The sequence below is a fragment of the Vespa crabro genome, chromosome 14 (genome assembly GCF_910589235.1).
Source record: "Vespa crabro chromosome 14, iyVesCrab1.2, whole genome shotgun sequence".
Classification (NCBI taxonomy): domain Eukaryota; kingdom Metazoa; phylum Arthropoda; class Insecta; order Hymenoptera; family Vespidae; genus Vespa; species Vespa crabro.
The window spans coordinates 664,902-689,156 of record NC_060968.1 but is presented as its reverse complement, the minus strand read 5'-3'; the positions used below and the strand labels follow the sequence as shown (position 1 = coordinate 689,156).

The following is a 24,255-nucleotide window of genomic DNA, read 5'->3' as shown; positions in this document are numbered from 1 at the left end:
CAGATAGAGGGAAACATAGATACTCCATCGAAGGTATTCGTTAAACAATTCTACGAAGTGACTCGGGATAGCAGTGAAGTCTCTTTCGCATACATATTTCTATATTAAGTCCGGCATCAGACTTAATTAAAAATCGTTCTTGAGCGATTTAATTATTTGTACTACCTCATTCTTCATGAAAGGAGGCATTCACCGTTTTGGAAGCGATACGCGAGCTACCTCTTATTAATCATTGCTCCGGGGCATCCTTCGATTCGTGTGCGTGTCAAGGGATATGCTGGCAGTTTCTTTCATACTCGTCATGCTAATACCGTTCCGCCTGAGGATACTGATAACCTTTTCAACTCGAAATTTGTTGGACTGATGCTTATATACGATAGCTCCAGTGCTTCGAATTATCGTGCGCTGCAAATTCCCTCCAGCTTCCAAATTTTGCTTAACGGACCTTCTTGTTACATAACTGCAAAGAAGAGCGGTATTCCTGCAGTAAACGGAGGCGCACCTGATAGTCTCTTTCCTTTTTGTACGCGCTTCTTAATCTAGCTATGAGAATTAAAGAAAGCTTGCAGCATTTCGCGCTCAATAACGGCGAATGATAGGAAAAATTGCTTAATCAGACTTTAGTGAATCAACTTTCAAGGATTGGTCGTACCTTGATATGCAAGATGACACATAAAAAAGTTAAAGAAGCAAGTTAATATGCTACGAGGCTACAAATTCATTAAAATCAGATTATTAATGATAGTTACTAAGACGATAGCGGGCATAGCTTGAAAAGCAAATATTGGATAGTTCCAACAGATGTGTGCACGTCACACACAACATGAGTCACACCATCATGTTCTGGAAAAATCTAAGAAATGCATCCAATAACTCACTTCAAGGGGAGCGGTTGTCTTTTTTTTTAAGAACACCATAGTACCCGCCAATATAATGACAATTGGCTGTAACTCAAATCTACGTTGTTGTAACATGTGGAAATACTTCCAGTACGTAATAGGCAATGAGAATCGGCAATAGTTGGCAGTAATATTATTTAGAAAGGACAGATAGTTGCTGATCTATTTTTCATAAGAAGATGATATAGCTATCAGCGATGGTGGCAACCTCAGATGTAGTATCATCCATGTAAATGTCTTAGAATCACACTTTCGTGTAGATGAGTGGCTGGATGAGTGGATGAATGATCTCTGGAAGAGTGGCTTCTTTTCCTGAGTTGGTTGCCAGATCATATGGAGAACAAAGAAGATAGCAGACAACACATTATAATTAACGGTGTTTACTTGATATTACTGTGGTAGTACCGATGCTGAAAACCAACATATGATGCACCATATAAAGCTGATAGTTACGATGACTCAAACTCAATGAAGATCTAACGATACATCTAGCAAATTTCTGCATAAAACTATTTGTTGTGAAAAAGAACATCGAGAAGGTATCGGTTCCTATGTTACCTAGCCAAAAACTGGCAAACGCAACTGATCTACTCTCCGTTGCTATCACTCATTACCATCACAATCAATAAGAACAGGCCCATAAAAATCCAAAACTCCCGCTAGCAAGGCAAGATAAGCAATTTCGATGTAACCGACGTCCCTACAATGACGAATCGCTGACTACGCTCACGTCTATTTCCTCTTCGTCTCTTAATTTTTGGGGTCGCGATTTATTGTTTTTTTTTCCATCTTGGAATTTCTATTTTGCCTAATACTATAAAGTTCCCGTCGCTGGTAAAGTTGGAGATCAATCGGAGATTCGACAGCAACAATAAAGATATGAGAGCTTACTGCTCTCAACTTTTAAAGATCTCCCTTCCTGCACAAGTCGGACCATCTTGTTGCCTCGTAGATAACCGTGTAAAAACTCCACGATAAATCGTTCGGAAGGTAGAAACAATTTGTCGCATGCCTACTATTGCATCTTCCATCGAGCATCCCAGGACGAAGCCAAACTATTTATCCACGATTTTTTCCTGCGCAAACAAAGTGTCGACAAGACGTAATTTCAACAGTCTCTCGAATATTTTTTCAATAACAGAGAGAAACATATCGGACAATATGATTTCGTATCTTTCACGTCTTTGTCCTATCCTTTCAAGAATATTCTTAAGAAATTCTTTGCCCAGATAGAGAGAAGCATAGATACTCCATCGAAGGTATTCGTTAAACAATTCTATGAAGTGACTCGGGATAGCAGTGAAGTCTCTTTCGCATACATATTTCTACATTAAATCTGACACTGGGACTTATTCGTTCTTGAGCGATTTAATTATTTGTACTACCTCATTCTTCATGAAAGGGGGCATTCACCGTTTCGGGAGCGATACGCGAACTATATCTTATTTATCGTTACTCTGGGGTATTCCAAGGAGCTTCACTAGAATTGCCCCATACCTTAACCTAGTTATTTTTCGAACTTAAATGAAAACAAGATCATAAAATTCACTGCAACATGTTGTTCGGTGCAACAAAGTTACAACATCAACAACATGCACATCTAATCACATCCAACAACAAAAAACCCATTTATGCTGAAAGTATTTTATCAAACAGTAATTATCAAGGCAGATCTACTACTCCAATGCATAACGCATTGTTATGTACTGTAACAAGGTTTCTATAAGTTGCTATTTGCTGAAAATGTTGTAATTACTTCAGTGAGAATAAGATTTTAGAGCTAAAACGTGGTCGTTATTTAATGTTATTGTGATAAAAAATGGTCTCTCCGTTCTTTCTTCTCTTGTCAGTTCATACGTGAACACGTGTTTCAATATATATTCCTATTATAAATACACAACGGTTATCTTAACAAGGCTAATATTATCGTGCCGTTCGAAAATAAATTATCGCCCTATTGAGAGAAAGAAAATTTAACAGAATTAATTGAATCTAATTAAATGCACCCTTACAGAAAGAAAGAAAAAGAGAGAGAGACAGACGGACTGATAGAAACAAAGATAGAGACGACTTTCATCTTTATACTTTACTGTTAAAGGCGAACGAATTATCCCCTTGTCTCCTCACTCAAACTCATCGTCGATGTATTTTTATCATTAATTAACAAGGAAGAAAAAATTACGTATAACAAGATGACGTTCTTCACACGATTTTATGTATAAAACATATATTAACCGTCTAACTTCGCCGCCTTTTAATGATTAACTTTCGTCTCCATATAACAGCCTTTTTTCTGCTTCCAATATTTTCCAACAAATCATTTTTTCTCTCAAACTACGTTTTTACGATTGTTTAAAATTTACTTAAGAACTGCTAGGATGCAACATTGCACGACTTACTACTTAATACTTACTGCCCTTCTGTTCCTAAAATCACGCTATTCATCCTAATTAACCATTTAAAAAGAATTGCAACTACCTATCAAATTAATTCCCCATGAACCATTTACCACTAAACACATCTCTGTCCTTGCTAAAGTCCTCTCTTATCAACTAAATATAATTCTCATTCTTTATTATCAACCAAATAAAATCCTCATCCTCACTCACTTCTCTTCCAACTTTCGAAGTTTGCAACATGCGCGTTCTCGCCTTTTTTGTGGATAAAGAAGCCAAATCCACCCAGAAATTTTTTTTCATTTTTTTTATATTTTGTAAGAGTTACAAGTTTTAATAATATACTTTGAAAATTTCTCATCAATATTTGTAAAATTTACGAAATTGTAGAATTCTAAGTAAATGCATTTGAACATTCAAACGTTCGATCTCTACTACCTAAACTGTTTGATCTCTACTCACCTGAAATATTGAGTACAGAAAACCCATTCTAGTTAAGAATTTAAGATTTTAGTAATGTTTTATAAAAAAAGCCGAGGAAAGCTTTTTAAAATTCTTATTAATGTTCATAAAAATATGAAGAAAACGAAGAAATCAAAATTTACTTGTTTACGATAACTGTATGTTTTTAAAAAAATATATAAACATAAAGCATCCAACTCCTTATTATCACTCAGTTAATAATGTATGAACTAATTGATCGTCCTGAAAATTCAGTAAGAAAACTTGATCTAGTAAATGGTTATACTAACAGATTTTACGCATTTAATCTTCATTTGTGTATTTGAGTTTCGAAACATATATAAAAAAAGTAATAATGGCATCGAAAAAAAATTTCTTGAGAAACGAAAGTTCCTTTTACACATATGAAGCAGACCAAATCTTTGCTTATATGTACGATAACAATCTGTCATATACATTCACAGTTTTGACTCAGTCTTACAACAGGATTCAGTTGTACACACAATTTTGACATATATTCACGACAACATTCAGCTAGTGACAACCTCCTTTGTCACACTTTTGCTAAGTATCGCAAATTCAACATTTCAAGTAATCGCCTAACAATAATAATTTAATAGTTCTGAAATACAGTTCAGAACGTCTAAGATAGGGTCAATTCTACTGATGAGTATTGCAACAAATGTAGGATAAAACGTTATCGTAATATCCTAGATATTTAAGATGTAACATTACAAGTTGTATAAATACTCCGCCTTGATACAAATAAAATCGTATTCAAATTAAATTGTTTGCCTTCAGCATTTTAAAACTGTGCCACTAGTAATTGAACTTATTTTTTACACATAATCTCTCTACAAATGTTTTTTAATCTTTCAAGATATCTCCATTTAACAATACATGAACTAAACGCAAGCATAATAGATTTACATCAACCAAATCTTTTTTCAGATCATCTATGATCTAATCATAAATAACTTAGTAAATGCTTAGTCACTGATTGTAAACTATTATTTCATAGATCGAAGAAAAAAATAGCCGATGAAAACGAATAATCGAGAAGTAGAGGGATCAACGATAGAAGTTTCTGTTTCGAGACACGGAACACGGAGAAAATTAGGATTCAATTCCTTGCACGACATCTCAACTATGATTGAAAATTATCGATATTTTATTATAGTTATTGTAGAACATCTTCAGTAATTTCACTCTCATTATAACAATTGTTCTTATAATTATAAAAGATCAAAGGAAAAAATGGAAATCGACGCTGTTCGTGAAATGTTCCAATGATCTGAACTCATTTACGAAGTAAAGTATATCAATTATATAGATGACTGGAAAATCTATTATATAGATGACTCGAGAATAATGAATGCTTCTCTGTAGTCTTTTTATTATTCCTGTTACGTTTTACAGACATTTATTTCTTCTTTACTCACACTTAACCCTTAGCGCTCCGTTGGCTCCACTACAGAGACATCTGGTATTTGTTCCGTAACTGCGAAGACTCCGCTGCGAAGCCAAATGTTTTTAACATGTGATTATGTTTAAGATGTTACGTTAATTAAGAAAAATGAAGTGCCACTTGATCGATACCATAAAAACAAACAGAAAAGGTGTTCCAACAACTCTGAAGAAACCAAAATTATATGAAAAAAGGACTGTCGCATACAAACAAGGAAATACAATGCTCTTAGCTTGGAGGGATAAGAGGATAGTATCGTTATTGAGCAACTGACATAATGCTGAAATGATAACTACTAAAAGATTTATACGAGGTGATACAAACGAAGTAATTGAACAGCCAAATGTAGTTGTCGGGTACACAAAGTCGATGGGTGAAGTTGATCAAGCTGATCAATATGCCTCTAGTTATTGCTTTTTGAAGAAATCTCTTAAGTGGTGGCGGAAATTGTTTGTCTGGGGAATGGAGATATCAATAATTAATTCAAATGCATTCTCTATTAAACTGTACAGCACAATAAAAATGAGAAAGCATTGACGCAGTTACAGTATAGAAAAATTATAATCGATCAACTCGTAGGAGATTTTCGTCACGATAGAAGTTTCTACATCAATTTCTGAAATCAGACTAAACGGAAAACTTCACATAATGAGAAAAGATACAAAGAGGGACTGTGTTGTGTGCTCTAAAAGGAAACAAATGGATGGCAGACGTCAAACAAATGATTATTATGATTATTTGCCCAAGTAAACCCAGAATGCACATGGGAGATTGTTTCCAAAGATATCACACCATGGTAAATTACAAAATTTTTAATTTATCTTCTATTTACAATAGGAAAATGCATATTTATAAAATAAATAAAATCAAATGCATTAAAGAAAAAAAAATTTTTAAGAAAAATACGATTTTTTTATCGCAGAACGGCAAATCGACGATTTTCTTTTCCAAAAAGAAATTGCCGATTCTTAATTTACCATCTTCTACAATTATTATAGTGATTATCTTCTACAATTATAACAGCGATTTCTTTATATAAAAAGTTTCTATTGAAAAACGGATAAGATGGGTAAAACCAATCCATGTTTATAATACGGATTATTTAAAAAAATGAGAGAAGAAGTTATATAGAAATCGTTTTCCTCAGAAAGGAAAACAAGAAATTAAACTTATATTCTAAACCTATATATATACCAAAATCATGTATTACACACTCCCATTTATATAGTACCGCTTAATATATCAAACTTACTTAATACAGTCTGGTCGCTAACTTGATACGGGATAGACGTATTTCCTATCACTCGTGAATTGTTTACAGTTCTTATAATGTACATTAACAACCTCTTGTATTATTTCGGCGCGGTGAGACAGTAAGCATACATCGTATGGCTATTGGCTCAAATATGCCACCAATAAAATTAAAAATCTCAAAATTAGGAGACACCTGCTCCATACGGAACACATCAAATAACGAAGTAGAGGATATCGACATGTCCACTAACGCTTCAATCTATCGAGCTGAGTCCCTATCTACTAGTAAAAAGAGGAAATCTAATACGTTCATCAATCCGAAATGTGACTACAAGATATACCTACATACAACTCATATAGTATCTTCTCCGAAACCGATACTATACCAAGGTAACACTAAAACAAATGAAGAAAATAAATCTCCTCCTATTACTTTCAGGCTCAAGTCATTGAACCGTTGATAGAATTATTTGTACAACAAGCAGATAAGAACAATTTTGCTTTAAAGTAACTCAAAAATAATCAGACAAAAATCCAATTATCATCCTCGGACCACTATAGGAAAGTAATAAACGAGTTAAAAAGCAAAAACACAAATTTTTACACCTATTAACTTAAAGCTGAAAAATGTTACAAGGTAATTCTGCGCGGAATTCATCCAAAAACAAATTTACAGAAAATCATTGACGAATTCAAGCAACACAAAAACGTTATTAGATCGATTAATAATATAGTCAAATATGATACTAAACAGCCACTATTTGCTATTGAAGTTGAACTAAATAATAATAACAAGGGCATATACAGCATAGAAAAACTACTCAATACATTAATTAAATTCGAACCGCCAAGACCGAAACGCGACATACCTCAATGCCATCGCTGCCATACGAAGAATTATTGCAATAGGTTACGTGCTTGTAGTTAAGTGCAGGCAATCATATAATCACTTAACTACATTTTGCTTACAATAGGGTAAATTAGTAAACGTAAAGTGCTTTAATTGCCAAGATAATTATTCAGCAAGTTATAAAGGCTGTTTGATACGTAAACAAATACAACACAAAACATTTCCTTCACTAAAACGAAGAACACTATCTGAAACTAACAATAATCATATTTTTTACATCACAGAATACAATCCAAAAATAGACACTTCTCAAAACTTTTACAAGAATAACAAAACTTATGCACAAATAACAGTAAAACAGACCTCGCAACAACAAAACCTAGCTCCTCCTACTTGCTCAAAAAATTCTGGAAACGAATATACAAAACTTAAACAACTTTTAATCCAATCTGTTAAAAGTACAGAACTCATAACAGACATGTTCTCAACACAAACATCACTGTTACAGCAACAAACACATCAAATAACCATCATGTTAGACCTCAACTAAATTCTTGAATACTTATAAATAATGGATGAATCAATCAGAATAGCTATTTGGAACAGCAACGGGTTACAACAAAGACTTCAAGAACTCAAAATTTTCATCTACACACATAACATTGATATTATAGCAATTTCAGAAACTCACCTTACAGTTAAAAATTATATAAAAATAACATACTACAGCATATATGATACCAAGCACTCATCGGAAAAAGAACACCGGAGTTCTGCGATTATTATTAAATATAATATTAAACACCATTTATATGCCAACACTTCACTTGACTATCTACAAGCAACAACAATTACACTAGAAACCATAACTGGAGAAACACAAATATCGGCTATATATTTATCGCCAAAACATAAAATTACTCAAGAGCAATATTCAAACTTCTTTAAAAGTCTAGGAAATAAATTTATAGCAGTAGGGGACTACAATGCTTAGCACAAATATTGGAGATCAAAAAGAACTTCATCTAGGGGTAAAATACTCGAAATCACACAGAAATTATCATCAACACCACTATCAACTGGGAACCCACCTATTAGCCACCAACATCAAACAAATCACCAGATCTTCTAGATTTCGCCATAACTAAAGGACTGAACAAAGTGCACTTCAAATTAATCTCAAGCACAGAACAACTCTGATCACACACCTATACTATAGATTTTCTACAAAAACCAATCCACATAGAAACTATACTCAAATTATACAATAGAAATACGGACTGGGATAAATTTAGGTCAACTATTGACGAAAAACTAAATTGCAAAATCTCTCTAAAAACACCAGAACACATCGAGAATGCCGTGGACTACTTAACAAAAATAATTCAAGAGTCAGCATGGTTATCTACTTCAAATATACAAGAAAATAAAACGAACTGTTCATACCCAGTCTACGTTTTGCAGAAAATTAAACAAAAAAGAAAAGCTAAATACAAATGGCAAAGGCATAAAACAGAAGAAAATAAAAGGCAATTAAATGCACTCTCAAGGGAGGTTAAAATAATTATAAAAGAATATTGTAATTCCGAGTTTAGCAAATATCTTTTAAACCTTACGTCAAATGAAGATACAAACTATTCACTTTGGAAGGCAACAAAAAATTAAAAAGACCAATAATGCAAACTCCAACATAGCGAAAATCAAACGGATCTTGGGCAAAGACGTCCATGGAACAAGCCAAGACATTTGCTAACCACTTATATCAAACTTTTCAGCCAAATAGTATGGCTACGACAGTAAATACTACAACCGTATGCGATAGTACTGAAAGTGAAGATCAAAACAACTTGATATACAAAACTACAAAAAAAGAAATAAATCAATTGATAAATTCAATAAAAACTAAAAAATCTCCAGGCTTTAATCTCATTAGTAGGAAAGTAATTAAAGAACTCCCAGAAGAAGCCATCAGAATGATTACCATAATATTTAGATATAAATATTAATACTTAAACTTCATTACATCACTGACTTACGGAAATTGGCAGAAATAATAATGCTGCCTAAGCCGAATATTCATGAACCATCCTCTTACAAATTTCCTTATTACCGATTCTGTCCAAACTTTTAGAAAAAGTAATATTAGGTAGAATTAAAAAAATAATTAATAAAAAACGATTAATAACAGATCACCAATTTGACTTTAGAAAGAAACGTGCTACAACTGAACAAATCCACAAAGTAATTAACCAAATAAAAATGTTATAGAAAACAAGAAATACTGTACGTCTATTCTTAGACGTAGAAAAAGCCTTTGATAAGGTATGGCATGAAGGCTTATTGAAAACTATAAAACAACACTTCCCAGTACCAATTTATTTATTACTTAAATCATACCTGATATACCTAATATACCTAAATATACGTAAAAGTTGAAGATTCGTACTCAACTGTACATGTAATATTTACCGGTGTTCCACAAGGAAATATACTAATTCCGGACCTTTATATGCTCTACACTGCAGATATCCCGACAACGCAAGACACTATATTCACCAACGACATTGCAATCTTAGCCACACACGAAGATCCATAAGAAACAGCTAAAATCTTGCAAAATCACATAAAATTGCTTGAAAAATGGCTGATAGATCGAAAAATTAAAGTTAACTACAATAAATGCAATCATATTACATTCACTTTTCACAAAGTACCAGCAGTCACTATACACAATAATGAAATACCGCAAACAAAATCAATCAAATATTTGGGTTTGCACCTTAACTCCAAACTAACTTGGAAACAACACATTCATAAAAAAATACTACAAATTAAACTTAAAAGAAAAGACATTTATTGGTTAACAGACCGAAAATCTAAACTAAGTATAGAAAATAAGTTACTAATATACAAAACAATAATAAAGCCTATTTGGATGTACAGCATCCAGTTATGGGGCACGATAGCTAAAAGCCATATTTCCAAAATGGAAGCTATGTAATCAATAATAATCCGCACCATTGTGGATGCGCCATGGTATGTCAAAAACGAGGACTTACGTAAAGATTTACAAATCCCAGCAGTATCAAAGGATGTCTGACAAATATAAATCAAGGATCTTAAACCACCCTAACCGGATAGCCAACACTCTCTACAATAACAATACAGTAAGAAGATTTAAAAAGAAAGGCCTCAAGATCTAGTTACGCAAGTCTGAAACAACAGGATATTGTAATAGTGCTATTCCAATTCAGTAAAACAACTCGCTGAATGTCTTACGTGACAAATTGCGGGAAAATTCCTGGGAGTTATTAAAAAAAAAAAAAAAAAAAAAAAAAAAAAAATTAAATTTAAGTAAAAATACCACCGCTGATATAATAAAAAGACACATCCAATAGATCTAACAATCTATTCATTGTCTATGTTCTGGATTATCTCTATTATTTCTACTGCAACATTAGAACTATATTCGCTTTCAAAATATAAGGACAATCTTCGTAACATTTGACCTTTATCATTGACCATGTTAATTAAAACATAAAATTATATAAATATACATATATTTAGAATATTGCCTAAATTTTTATCCTATATAACTTTCTTTAAATATCATGATTGCTATATTAAAGTAAAGATTCTTCTAATTACTTAATATTTTCATCAAAACTGAAATATGAAATAAAAATAAATGAATTTTTGTCATTTTCAAAAATTAATTAGATATTGTATAATAGTCGATTAAGATTATCGAACTTATAGAGATTCACAATTAACATTCTTTTGCTTCTGCTTCGACGTCTATGTGACTTAAGCAATATATGTCATTCCAGCAGAAAAAGAGATTAAAATGAATAAATTCGATTGGAAAGGAGCTGTTTGTAAATCGAATGCAATCGTTTATAATAATAGATTTATAAAAAAATATATAAGAAAATTTGAAATAAGATTCTTTTAATTAACTAGGTCTACGAACTACAAACAAAGGCTGTATCAAAGCTGAATCAATTGGAATCTATAATCAAGATCTACACGTTTCCATATAAATCTGGAATTTATATGTTTATTTTTTAGCTTTAACATTTAAAATTTTCCATGCAAATAGTTTTAAAACTTTCCAACTCAGTCGCTACGGATTGTAAAGCGTCCCAAGCGTATTGTTCTAACACGGTCACTATAAATTTTATTTTTTAGATTTTCTTATTTGCTTAAACAATTGCTACGAAATAAACAAGAAAGGTGAAAAAAAAAGAAATGAAACAATTTTGAAATTTTCTATGTTAGGAATATATTATGACCGTATTAATCGGATGGGATTAAATTTATAAGAATGGAGAATATTATCGTAATATAAATAATTAATAACTTAACTTTCATAGAGCATCTTCAGACTTCATTATTTACAAATATCTATAACAATGAAAAAACTGTCATCATTGATTTGTTGCTTGCTTCTCTTGTATGTTTTTATATACATGAAAATTGTACCTATAATAGTACATATATAAAAAAATATTTATACTCTTATAAGTACAATGTATTAAATTGATCTTTCATATTTTTATTACGTACAAATATTGCCATAATATACCAATATTTTTTAGTATAGAATAGAATCGAAGAATTAACATTGAAAAGCATAAAAAAAGAATCTCTACCTCTGAAAAATAATTAATGGTGATAGATGTCTGTGGAATATTAACTTAAATAACGTCGTAATTTTAAAATACATAGTGTTATCGGGACGAACCCATTATTAGTACTATCATGTTTATCACAGCTGAGTTTTGTAAATTGGAATAAATAGTTTTTGTAAATAAATGAATTCATTATCGAAAAACATCAAGGTTCCTTCAAAAACTTCTGATTTTAATAATATACACAGAATATTTGTGAAATATTATGAGTAGAATTGTTAAGTAAAAATCTCGTTGACCTGTTACATGGACTGTGAAGTTATAAGGAATATGTTAAGAAGTGAATTACAATAAGAGCTGATTAGATCGCGTCCCAAATAGTTTGTTTAGTATATTGATAAGTATATTGATAAGAGAGCGTCGGGTGTTTCCTTGCCTGCCAATTGATTGTTCTATAAAGACGTAGAAAAATGCCTTATCGTTGCAATAATTGAATTAGAATATATGTAGGTAAATTGCAGAAATATTTAAATTATCCTCAAGGAAAGGGCTTCGATGATATATTTAAAGTTCACGGACATCTTTATAAGATGACAATTTTAAAATTTGGAAATAGATTCAGGCAAAATAAAATCTAGAAAAGAACTTATAATACTTAAGAGTGATTTGATTACTGATACATTATTTCTTCTTTATATTATCCGACTACATAACTAACTGTCTAAGATCCTAAGAGCCTATAATAGATCTTTTGCACATCACATCTACACATACACATACACACAACTTAATTATGCTTTGATAGCCAATTCCAAGATGCTTTTATTTAATGTATTTACAGAAAAAGTATCTTGAAAATTTAATATGTAAAATAACGATGAGACTAGTGATACTAGTTATAGAAATAGAACATCTTTAAATGCCTAAAAGCTAACCTTAAAAATACAAAGGGTTAATATTTAATTTGTGTCAGTTCTATATTAAAGACATCCATCTACTTGAGAATAAAACTACTCGAAAGTGTTTCTTACTAATGAAAATTTCGTTATTCTCATGTATCCTCACTTGAATCCTACAATAGGAACTATTTGATTTTAATAACTACTCTTTAAAAAAAATCTATAAAAAAATCTATCATTAAAATCTATCAAGACTGCAGAGAACTTTTTCTTCTCCGTCGTTTGACTTTGGTAATTAAATGAGAATCTTATACTACATACGTAAGTTTATTTGATAATATAAAATAAATTGTACAAAAATCTGTGTAACACAATAAAGATCTACTCATTAGTCATATAACAATAATAGTGAGTACTATATAGTTCGTTCTTAGTTGGCTTAATTTAGTTTTCTTTTTTTATGAAAAGATATTGATTTTTTTTATATAATATTTAGTCATTTTGCTATAATTCGGTTCTATTCAGTGTATTTGAAGACAAAGACATATTGCTTCCTGGTTATATCTGAATCCGGCATATAATATATATATATTAAATAGCTTTGGTCCTATCGACAGACTTCTATCGTTATTTTGCGTTTACTTGATTTTTTCACGACTTTTTAATATTTATTATTTAAATATGAGTAAATTAATCTTACAAATGAGTCCATACATTTATATCTTATCATTTTATACTTATATATTAATTCGTCGATCTAAAGGATTTCTGAATGTTTAATAATAAAAATATAATTATATTTCTTTGGTTATGCTAACGTCATTAACTATTTTCCTTGCTTGTTAAACTATTAAACCATATATTATGTGTCTCTCTCGAACTAAATTGACGATTTATACTAATATGTTCGATTGTTCCATGTTTATTGAATTCTATTTTAAAATTATCTTTTCTAACATTACATATTGATAGAAGTATTCATATTTAGTCCATAGCTTCCTGTATCTGTTGATTTTTTTCTCGGTTTGTGCTTAGAAAAGATTAATTAATGCTGAAAAAAGTATGTATTAGTGGGAAATTTTTTTATGTAATAAAAATATCAGGGCGTTTAGCTATATGGTATCAAATATTTTTTATAACACTAAACACATCCTAGTAATCCAAGCACTATTATTCAGTGCTTAGTTGATATCGAATGTTAGTTTATTCATAGTAAAAATTGTCTAGAAGTATGGAATAATCCAAAAAGTAAATATGTATTTCAGAACGGATTTTATCGAATACTTAAGTGTAGGATAGCGAAACTTTTTAAAATAAGTGAATTTTTTCTTTTTATTTCTTTTAATCATAAGCAAACTGCGTGGACGTTTCGTGTAAGTCCTGGCAGACATTTATCTGAGAATACAGAGGGTACTAAGCATACAAAGTAACAGTCACTATATCTACTTTTTTCTATTATTTTTATTTCCTTTTACCGACTATATATATTATTATTTCACATTAAATTTCAAATCTAAACAAAGAATTAATCGATATTTTCTATATCCATTATATCCTAAATATCATATCTTATAATATTTTCTATACAATAGAATATTAATACAATTTAAAGCCAGTTAACGGTCACCACGTTGTTGCACCAGTTCTCATCTCACGCTCGTCCTGAGCGCGTCGTTCGAGGTGCACTAACGAAGTTAATGTCGGCATATGTAGATAGAACACTGAAAGTAATAAATAAGAATATAATTCATAACAGAGTCGTATAGATAATAGAAATCGATATAGAGATGGAAGATAACTCAACGTGAATTATTAAACGTCTATCCACGCAAATAATATAAAATAGAGAAAGTCGAAAATAAAATTTCGCATAAACAAATTTTATTCCACACTTTTGACTTATTCTTTAACATAGAATAAATAAGAGTCAATCCAACAAAATAAGTATACGTTTAAAGTAACGTCTTTATTTCTTTGATTGATTAAGCAAACGCAGACGTCTTGTCTCACATCGAGTTCATGTAACACTATCTCTTTTACCATAAAGGGAAAGAGAATATATGCATATATATATGTATACATACAAATATATCCTTGTCTCTTTTCCTATTTGTTATTGGACAAATAAAAATAATTAAATATCGTATATTATCATAATTTTGTTTCCTTAATTATAAAGATAACGCACGTGTATTATTAAATTAAATAAAAATTTACAGAGAGTTGCAAGTTGCATAATACATATATTTAAATATAATTATTTTCCTAAACATTTATTTTAAATAACAAAGAGAATATAGATATTCTATAATAAGATATTTCTAATGTGATTAATCATCTTAGAAAAAGTTTTTAATTCGAAATTACATTTTTTTACATTTTAATGGCTTTCACTATTAATCTGATGTTATTTAAATTGTATTTGAGCCAATGTGAAAAATGTACTTAGAAGCGAGAGAGAGAGAGAGAGAGAGAGAGAGAGAGAGAGAGAGAGAGAGAGAGAGAGAAATGCGTAAAATCATTATGCATAATTGAACTTTTAAAAAAATACTTAATGTTTCAAAGCTTCATTTAAACATATATATAAAATCGATAAAATTCGCAAACTTTCTATTAAATATTCTTACCGAAAGGATATTTCAATGATTCTTTAATCTCAGATACTTCAATCTCGGATATATTTTATAATACATGCATGTCTTTAACGGTAATAAATCCACACTGTAATACTTAATATAGTCATATTACATTTTTTTGTAAAATAAACAGGCATTTAATTTTCTATAATAAATTAAAAATTTAGTGGGGATCTTGTCACTTATATGAACAATTTTATTTTTTAACCAATAAGAATGTTTACAATTGTAGAATTTGATTATATAGCTAGATATATGGAGAAGAGAGTAAGGCAGTCATTAGTAAGATGTCTACAGACTTATATTCAGATACGAAGAAGGAATTTTGAATATCTTTTATGAATAAAAAAAATGATATAAGTATTGTTAATGTTAAAGTACTAAGTAGATCGTATTTATAAAAAGAATGAATATGTTGATATTGAAGTTCTCTGATATAATGATGACAGATTTAATAAATTCTTAATAAATATTAGTAGATACATAATATTAATATCAAGTAAAGATATCATGCCTGATTTTCCATGTGTTAAATTAAAATTTGTGCAAGCTTTTTATATTAAAGTTTGGAGGCCCTGAACATTTAAAGAAAATAACTAATTTTAAAAAATTATGGCATTTTTGTATAACATGGTATATATATTTACATTTTCACAGTCTAGTAGTACATTATATTATAAAGCCATTGTTTTATAGTATATATAAAGTAAGGAACCAATGGAACGATCTTAGTGAAGTACTCTTAATTTGTTCGCGGTAATGATAACTTAAAAAAGTGTTAAATAATTTTTTTGTAAGAAATAGATCTGTCTTCAAAAAAAATTTTTGTTAAGAGTTAAGCATTTTAAAAAGATTTAAAAATATACTATTAGGATATAATATAGATATAAATCTAACTTTATAATAATAATAATAATTTTTACATTGTATAAAAATTCAGTTTTTTTTTAATCATAATTCTTGTTGTAGAGAAAAATTCTAAAAACAAAAAATTAAGATTTTAAATAGGTTGAAATTTGACGAGAAAGTAGTAGCCATTGCTAAGAATATAAATTTAAATGAGTCAATAATCTGAACAATAAAAAGAAATAAAAACAAAATAAGAGCTATAGTTTCTTCTGGATCTTCATTAAGTTTGAATAGAACTGCTTGAATAATATATACTTTAATGAATAAAATGAAAAACTCGATATGAATAGAAGATAACTGTTTCAAAAATATGCCTTTGAATAGTTATGTGATAAAACAAAAGGCACTTAAATTTTATGAACATGTAAAAGGACTTGAATGAGTTCTTATAATTAATCACATAAATATGAATTTAAAGCTAATAATGATAGGTTTAATAGATTTAGAAATTGAGTTTTCTTGTACAATGCCAAAATTATGGGAAAAAGTACATCAACAAATATAGAAAAAACTAAAAGATTTAAAAAAAATTTGTTAATGAAATGTTAATGAATTTGCCTTATTCTGGAAGAAAAGAAAAGATATTATTGAATTGATTAATAGTTACTAAAATTTAAAGAAAGACGAACTTACACACTCTTACGATTCAAATAATAATAATAATGAAGAAAACCCATTACAAATTTTTACTAAGTCAAACCAACATTTTATTTTAAACATATTAAATGAATTATTAGAATTGGCAAAAAAGTTAGAAGAACATTTTACTAATGACCCCAAATGATTTGTTAACAATTCGTTAACAATTATAAAATCTTTTATATGGTGGAGATATTGTTTTTTTATGGTGGAGAATGAAAATGTGTGTAATCAATTCATGTATTCTCTACAAAACTGGAAAATTAAACAAAAACGAAACACCACATTGTAGAATTTAAAATATATTAAACTCTGAGTTGATTAACTCATAAAAAATTTTGACCAAGAGAAAGACTTTCCTATTCTTCTGATATAAAGTTGGCAAGCTTCATATAATAGGTAAAGGTATGAAAAAGGATTGTATTGTACGCCAAGAAACAGATAAATGAAACGTGTGATTACTATTATACTTGTCCAGATATAACCCCAAAAGATTGCTTTTCTATAGGTACCATAACGCAGAGAACTTTAAAATGTTAAAAACAAATTTAATTTATATTAAAATAAAACAAATTAACAAATTCAAACATTTATGATCTACTCTTTCCAAAAATTTATAAAAACGTGCTCGAATTGTAGTTCTATTAGGTTGGCAACTAAGTGATTGCGAATTTTGTCGATAGATGGACTTTATACTTTCCGCAATCACTTAGTTGCCAACCCAATATTATATCAAATAATGGTAGGAGTACAAAATATTAAAAAACTCAATTGAAATATCTTTTAAACAATATAGGAAAAAGTAGTATGAGAATAATATACTAATTATTTTCTTTAATGTCATATAAATCAGACAATACTTAAAAGTCATAAAGATTGTACGAAAACAGAATTGATTAATTAAATAACTAAAAATTAACAAATTAGTATATTTACCATTTGCTTCTTTTAAACTTATTGAGCTTTTTATCACCCTTCATTAATCATTACTAAGTTATTAAACTAATTAAAAGAAAAAAGTTATAGTTCATTCTCAATTCAAAATATATCATTTATAATCTTTAAACACAATACATACTCGGTAACTAATATATTGTTGAACTATTACCTTTGCTAACTTTTTATACAAAAAACATTCCTCAACATGAAGTTTTGGAGCAAATAAAGATTTAATTATTCCAATTTAAAACTTTTTATTGTTTTTAACAATGAAAAAACTACTTTTATCTAATGATCTCGACAGAAATATATTAGAGAAATTCTTCGAATCATTATTTTAAATAACTTTTTTAAGAACAGAACTTGGCTTATGAATATCGATCATTAATAATTAACACATTGTCGCACACTTTTAATTTAACGATCGTGCTCAGAAATACTTTTTTTTGTTTCAATTGTTCATGACTGCCATATAAAATTGAGCATCATTCGTATGTTTGGAAACGAAAATTATCACATTTTGTCACAGTTTTTCCTTGAAAACTCTCGATGGCTGTAACTGTCAGTTGCTTATCATATTTTTTTCTCTTCCCAAAGCAAATGGCGGCTATGACCGTCATGACGACTATACTGGATTTACTTTACTAATTCAAAAATGATTCCTATGAATAAAAGAGAGTAAAAAGGCCTAAGCTTAATACAAGAAAATCAGTTTCAAACAAAATTATCATTTGCAATTTATTTTGCTTACAAATTAATAAAAATAAAATAAAAATTAATTCGAGAAACAAATTAAAATTCAAGAAACAAATTATAAACATACAAGAAAAAGCATTATAAAGGAATCAGCTTTACTGTAAATGAAAGGATTCGAAGCATTCTGGACATAATGGTGGGTTTTGCGGACAAGTTTTACATCTATATGACGTCTCTTTTCTAATTTTGTTAGCCGAACATTGTCTACAATGTAGAAAATAAGTTTTACGCTGAAAATCAATAGGTTAAGGGATCTTTTCCAAGAAATGTTGTTGTGTAGAACCTGTGGATGTCAATGATAATGAATTTATTTGTTTCGGTCGAGCACGCGTAGATGTTAATGCCGCTAAATTCTTTCCAGAAATCTCAGTATTAGGTAATGTAATCAATGATTGCATCAGCAAATCTCTAAATTGTAGGAATGTCGTTGATTTATGGAACTGTTGATAGATGAAGTAGGAATTCCAAATGCAGAGGTCTAAAAGATGAAAAATAAGTTTTTTATACCATCTTATCGAAAATCGATAAGATAATATAAAAATAATAGGAAATCATTTGATCACATCTGTCAACTCCTGACATATTCAAATTATATTCAGCTATATCATTTGGTTTATTCTTTTTTTGTCCAAATTTGTTGGTAATTTCTACCATTTCGGGATGATGATTTGTTGTTATAAAAAGAACGTTCCGTTTATCCCGCCATTTCGATGTTCGCCCTTTTTTAACTTTTTTGATCTCACTTTTTTCGGATTACCTTTTCTATTAGAATAAAGCGTTCCGGTCGTGTGTGTTTTATATGTTAGCAGCTCTTGACAGCTCGATCTGTTGTAAAAATTGTCCATAAAGAAATGATGTCCTTTACCCAAACATGGTTGCATCAATTGTAAAACAAAATTACTAGAATGCTTGGTTTCAAATAAATGCTTCCCATATTCATTTGTGTAACTAACAAGTGTCTCAACTATATTTCTTGAGAACAGCTGATCAAAAATGTCTTTCGCACTAGAATACTTATCAGCATTCATTTTAATGCCGCATTCACCATCGTTAAATGCAAATTCAATCAATTTCTCTTTATTATCATACTACATATCGTCATCGTCGATCATCCTCTCATTATCTTTCGTTATTGGTGAACAACTTGCACCATCGTCATCGGCAAGATCATCGATATTTTATAGTGTCTCCTCAGATGACACTATCAAACGCTTCTTCTTCCGGCGTTGAGTTGCCTCACTATCGATGCTAAAAGAGTCCGCTTCAACATCGGATTCTTCCGAAACAAGATTCTGATCGTCATCAGTGAGGTTGCAGTCACGTAATATTTTTCTGATCTTTTTCTTCTCTTTTCCGCAGAAGTTCATTTTAGCGATTAAAATTTATCCTATATAAAGCGAGAAATATATGCACTTATACACATCACTCACAGGAATATCGAAACAAACATTTTTACTAATTTATGAAAAGATAAAATGTAAAATTAGCCGACGGAGTAAGTACACAGGTGTCAGAGTGTGATAATAATATAATATAAAAGAGTATTATGTAAATATTAATAAACTTTAAGAATACATAAACGTTATATACTAAAGAGGGCTTAAATGCAAACCGAAACGTTTATGCATTCTTAATATTTTTTTATATTATATTATTATCAATTTACATACTGATACCTGTGTACATATTCTGTCGGCTAATTTTACTTTTTTATTTATTAAATTTTGAGAAGAGTAATTGATCTGTGTCTACTTAATTCATGAAAAGATACTTCAAAAATAAATAGTTCGTCTTCACAGAAACACACATTTTAACTAAGTGAACTAAAATATACGAAACGTTTGGTACATGACTGTTATAATCGTCATTTGTCTCTGAATGTGAAAATATTCCGAATTGTTAAAGCATGAAAAATTGCACAGAAAAACAATTGATATGTTATCTGGAATGTTACATCTTTTTTTTTTTATGTATTACTGAATAATTAACAAATAAATGCATTAGTACATTTCGTACTAATGATGTTCCTTTTTTTATTAATTAAAATGTGCAAGACGGCTATAGCTGTCATTTGCGGCAACATGTTAATGGCACCACTTAAAATATACATGTTTTGATCATGGAAATATCACACCTTGTTCGTTGCAATACAAATACCACACCGTATAGCTTAAGCATATATCACACTGGACAAAATCTGTTAGGGAATGGCACTTCATTGAATACCATGACTGGTTACGTCTCAGTCTTCAGATTCGGCTAAATTTATCCGATAAAATGATAATAGAAAATTTCTTTTGTACTATACACGTCATTGGCATCACGCGACATGAGTTATATCTTATGAAACGTCGTCGCGCCTTTAACATAAACTAACCCTAACAATTACTATATTGAGTTATTCATCAGGTGAAATATACAAATAATTTAAATGTAGAATCGTATCTGATGAAAGTGAAAATGAACATGAAAGTAATGGATATATAGGTAACAATAATGGAAATTAAATATGGTTTAATTCAATTGTCAAAGAAGCCAATTAGAAATCTTTTTCGAGTATATCTGGTATTAATATATAAAATATCAAAGTTTTAATTAAAATATCATACTTTTCTAATAGAGGTTTACTTATTATTTTTAAATGAAGAAATAATTTAGATGATTTATTTTGAATGATCTTATCATTTTAAAAATACTTGATACATTAAACTTTCCGAATGAAGTTAGTTAGAAGTATTTAGAAAGTCTACCTGTTCAGTAATTGCGCAATCAACAATTCATTCTTCAACTACAACTTCGGGTAAGAATCTCATATCAAAAATCGGCGTCGGTTTCCGGACAACCCAATAGTTCAATATATATTTTAAAAGAATTAAATAAGATATAATTTATAAAGAACATTACAACTTGTTTGGATTACTTTTTTGTCTTTTTAAAAATTGAATAATATGAAAAGTATTTATTTGCACAATCTACTCCTTTTATATAATTATAATGTAATATTGATATAAACTTTTGAATTAATAATTTTGTCTATTTACGACATCGTATTTTGTTAATCGTGCAATGTATTGCTAATATCAAATTTATATTTTTTTCTACATTATTCCATATTTGTATAAGATCATTATTTCTATGAAAAATTGTTGACCATTTCTGAGTATTACTGATTGAAAATTTTAAAGTAATTCTATTTCTCTAAATCTTATAGCACTCTCGTATCTTCTTTTCTTAAGAATTTGAGCTATTTTGACATTATAATAATTATCTTGATAAATATAATGTTGCATAGTTGTATAAAGCTAAATAAATAAAATCTTTAGAGATTTGTTTCACAAGTATATCATATTTCATTATTTCTGGAGGATTACATGTTCTGAGTCTGCCATATCATGGAATATTATGACATTTAATGACAGTTTTTGAGAAGGTTTATATATTTCATAAAAGTTTTTCTAAAAATAATAATAGACTGAACTCTTTACTGAAAACATTATTCTGAAAACATTACTCTGTGAGTAATGTTTTCATTGTCAGTATTATTAAAGTTTTTTATTATTTCTGGTTGTGCATTATCCGAGTAGATAGTTGTGTTCGTCAACTTAAGTTGATATTGATGAAATTGAAGTGGAACCTTCCTGATTATTTACAATTAATATTAATAACATTAATTATTTAATGTTATTAATAATTAAATATATTAATGTCAATTACTATAACTGATATTATTATTCATATATATAATTCCATTTTCTTTCTTTGGAATCTCATTTTTGAACTGAGAAGATTTTTAATGTATTGATTTTAATAAATATACATTTGTTATGCTGCAAAAAATGGTGAACGCTGGGCAAACATATCGAAAAGGCATTAAGCAATTAGTATTGTTCAATCAAAAATCTTGCAACTATTGGAACACATTTAATATCTTTTCATATCAAAAGTGAGATACTAAAATTATAACTTAATAAGATGGATAAGATAAAGGAAAATGAAATATGTATAATGATGTCAATGAAAATAATTACCATTAATTAATTTAAATAATTAATATCATTAATGTTAATTGTAAATTATCAGGCAGGTTCCACTTCAATCCATTCCATCGCCGTTGACTCAAGATGACGAATATGTAAATACTGTTCACTCGGATATTGGTAATGCATAGTCGAAAATAACTTCAATTCAATACAGTGTGTAAAAGAATCTATAAGAGGTAGCTCACATATTTTCAATTGACTAAACAATTGTATATAATTTAATTTTGATCCATGTAAGTATGACATAAAGTAGCATAATTGTGATAAAAATATTAATTCAAATGTAAATCTGAGAGTATAGTTATTTATATTTTACATATAGCTTTAAAATATCTTTCTAGAAACTTAAAAGAAAAATTTATCAAATCAAGAGCACTATATAATCTATGTAAAGGGATGTTATTGTGAAAAAAGAAAAGTAGATGCAATTCATATATTAGAAGAAAAGATCGGAAAACAGAATAAAATTCAAGAAAAAAGAAATGATATTTTAAAATGTTTAATTTCTTTAATAGAAAATAATGTAGAATATATGGATAAATAAATAAAAAATATTTTGATTTATTTAGTTTAAATTAAATTTGATTCAGATCAACGTCTTCATCTAACATGATAAATAACATTAGATTAATATTTTTTTTTAATAACTCAATAGTAATATATAACTGATAATATATAACTTGGGGATATTTTTGGTTATTTATTGAATAAATTACTTTATATCCTTATCCAAAACATATAGTTTATACAGTTTGATCACAATATAAAATATGCTTACACTTGCTTTAAACATATAATTGAAAAAATACATCCAGCAGAAATCTTATGCTATCGGCAGTGCTTATTAAGCTGCTTATTCTGCTATATACAACTATCAGCATGGAATACTATAATGATGTTATTTATGATACAAGTTCTAAATAAACTTCTGTAATAAACGTATTGATTGGCGAAAAGAATACATATGTCGATATTGCAGTTTTCTAATATAGTGACGACTGTTCTTACAGATTTAATATAACCTTAATATATACGTATACATTAGTAGATACATAATATTGCACATATTATATACCATGTAAAGATATATCCATATATTATTGCGTTGCCTGATTTTCCATGTACGAGTCTTTTATATTAGAGTTTGGGAGTATTGACAAATTCTGATATTATATAAATTCTAAATAGATCAACCAGAATAAATATCTTGAAAGAAATATTAGTTTTTTTTTAATACTGTGATTGTTTTTACAGCCTTGATAAATATTAATATAATACATAATAATATAGTATTTTCCATATTAAAAATTTTAATACTTCGTATATATAATTATTGTTTTTATGACTTTTAACGTAATCTAATGAAGGTAGTTTTCAAATAAGAAAAAAATATAAGACAGTTAAATTATATATATATATATATATATATTGAGCTTTGCTGCGAATGTGTTTTAAAACAATAAAATATAGTTTA

General features: G+C 29.0%; 1 protein-coding gene and 1 long non-coding RNA gene across 2 annotated transcripts; one reads left to right on the top strand and one right to left on the bottom strand.

Annotated features, from left to right (window-relative positions):
- Nucleotides 1-18,222: 18,222 nt before the first annotated feature.
- On the bottom strand, nt 18,223-23,129 carry LOC124429015. The gene is made up of 3 exons (XM_046973694.1): nt 20,876-23,129; nt 19,499-20,128; nt 18,223-19,219 (listed from the first exon to the last, which is right to left on the bottom strand). The coding sequence occupies exons 2-3, from the start codon at nt 19,767-19,769 to the stop codon at nt 18,987-18,989; spliced, it is 504 nt and encodes a 167-aa protein (XP_046829650.1). The 5' UTR covers nt 19,770-20,128; nt 20,876-23,129; the 3' UTR covers nt 18,223-18,986.
- LOC124429016 lies at nt 22,889-23,998 on the top strand. The gene is made up of 2 exons (XR_006943362.1): nt 22,889-23,014; nt 23,123-23,998. It is a non-coding gene; the product is annotated as an uncharacterized LOC124429016 (long non-coding RNA).
- The last annotated feature ends 257 nt before the right edge of the window (nt 23,999-24,255 follow it).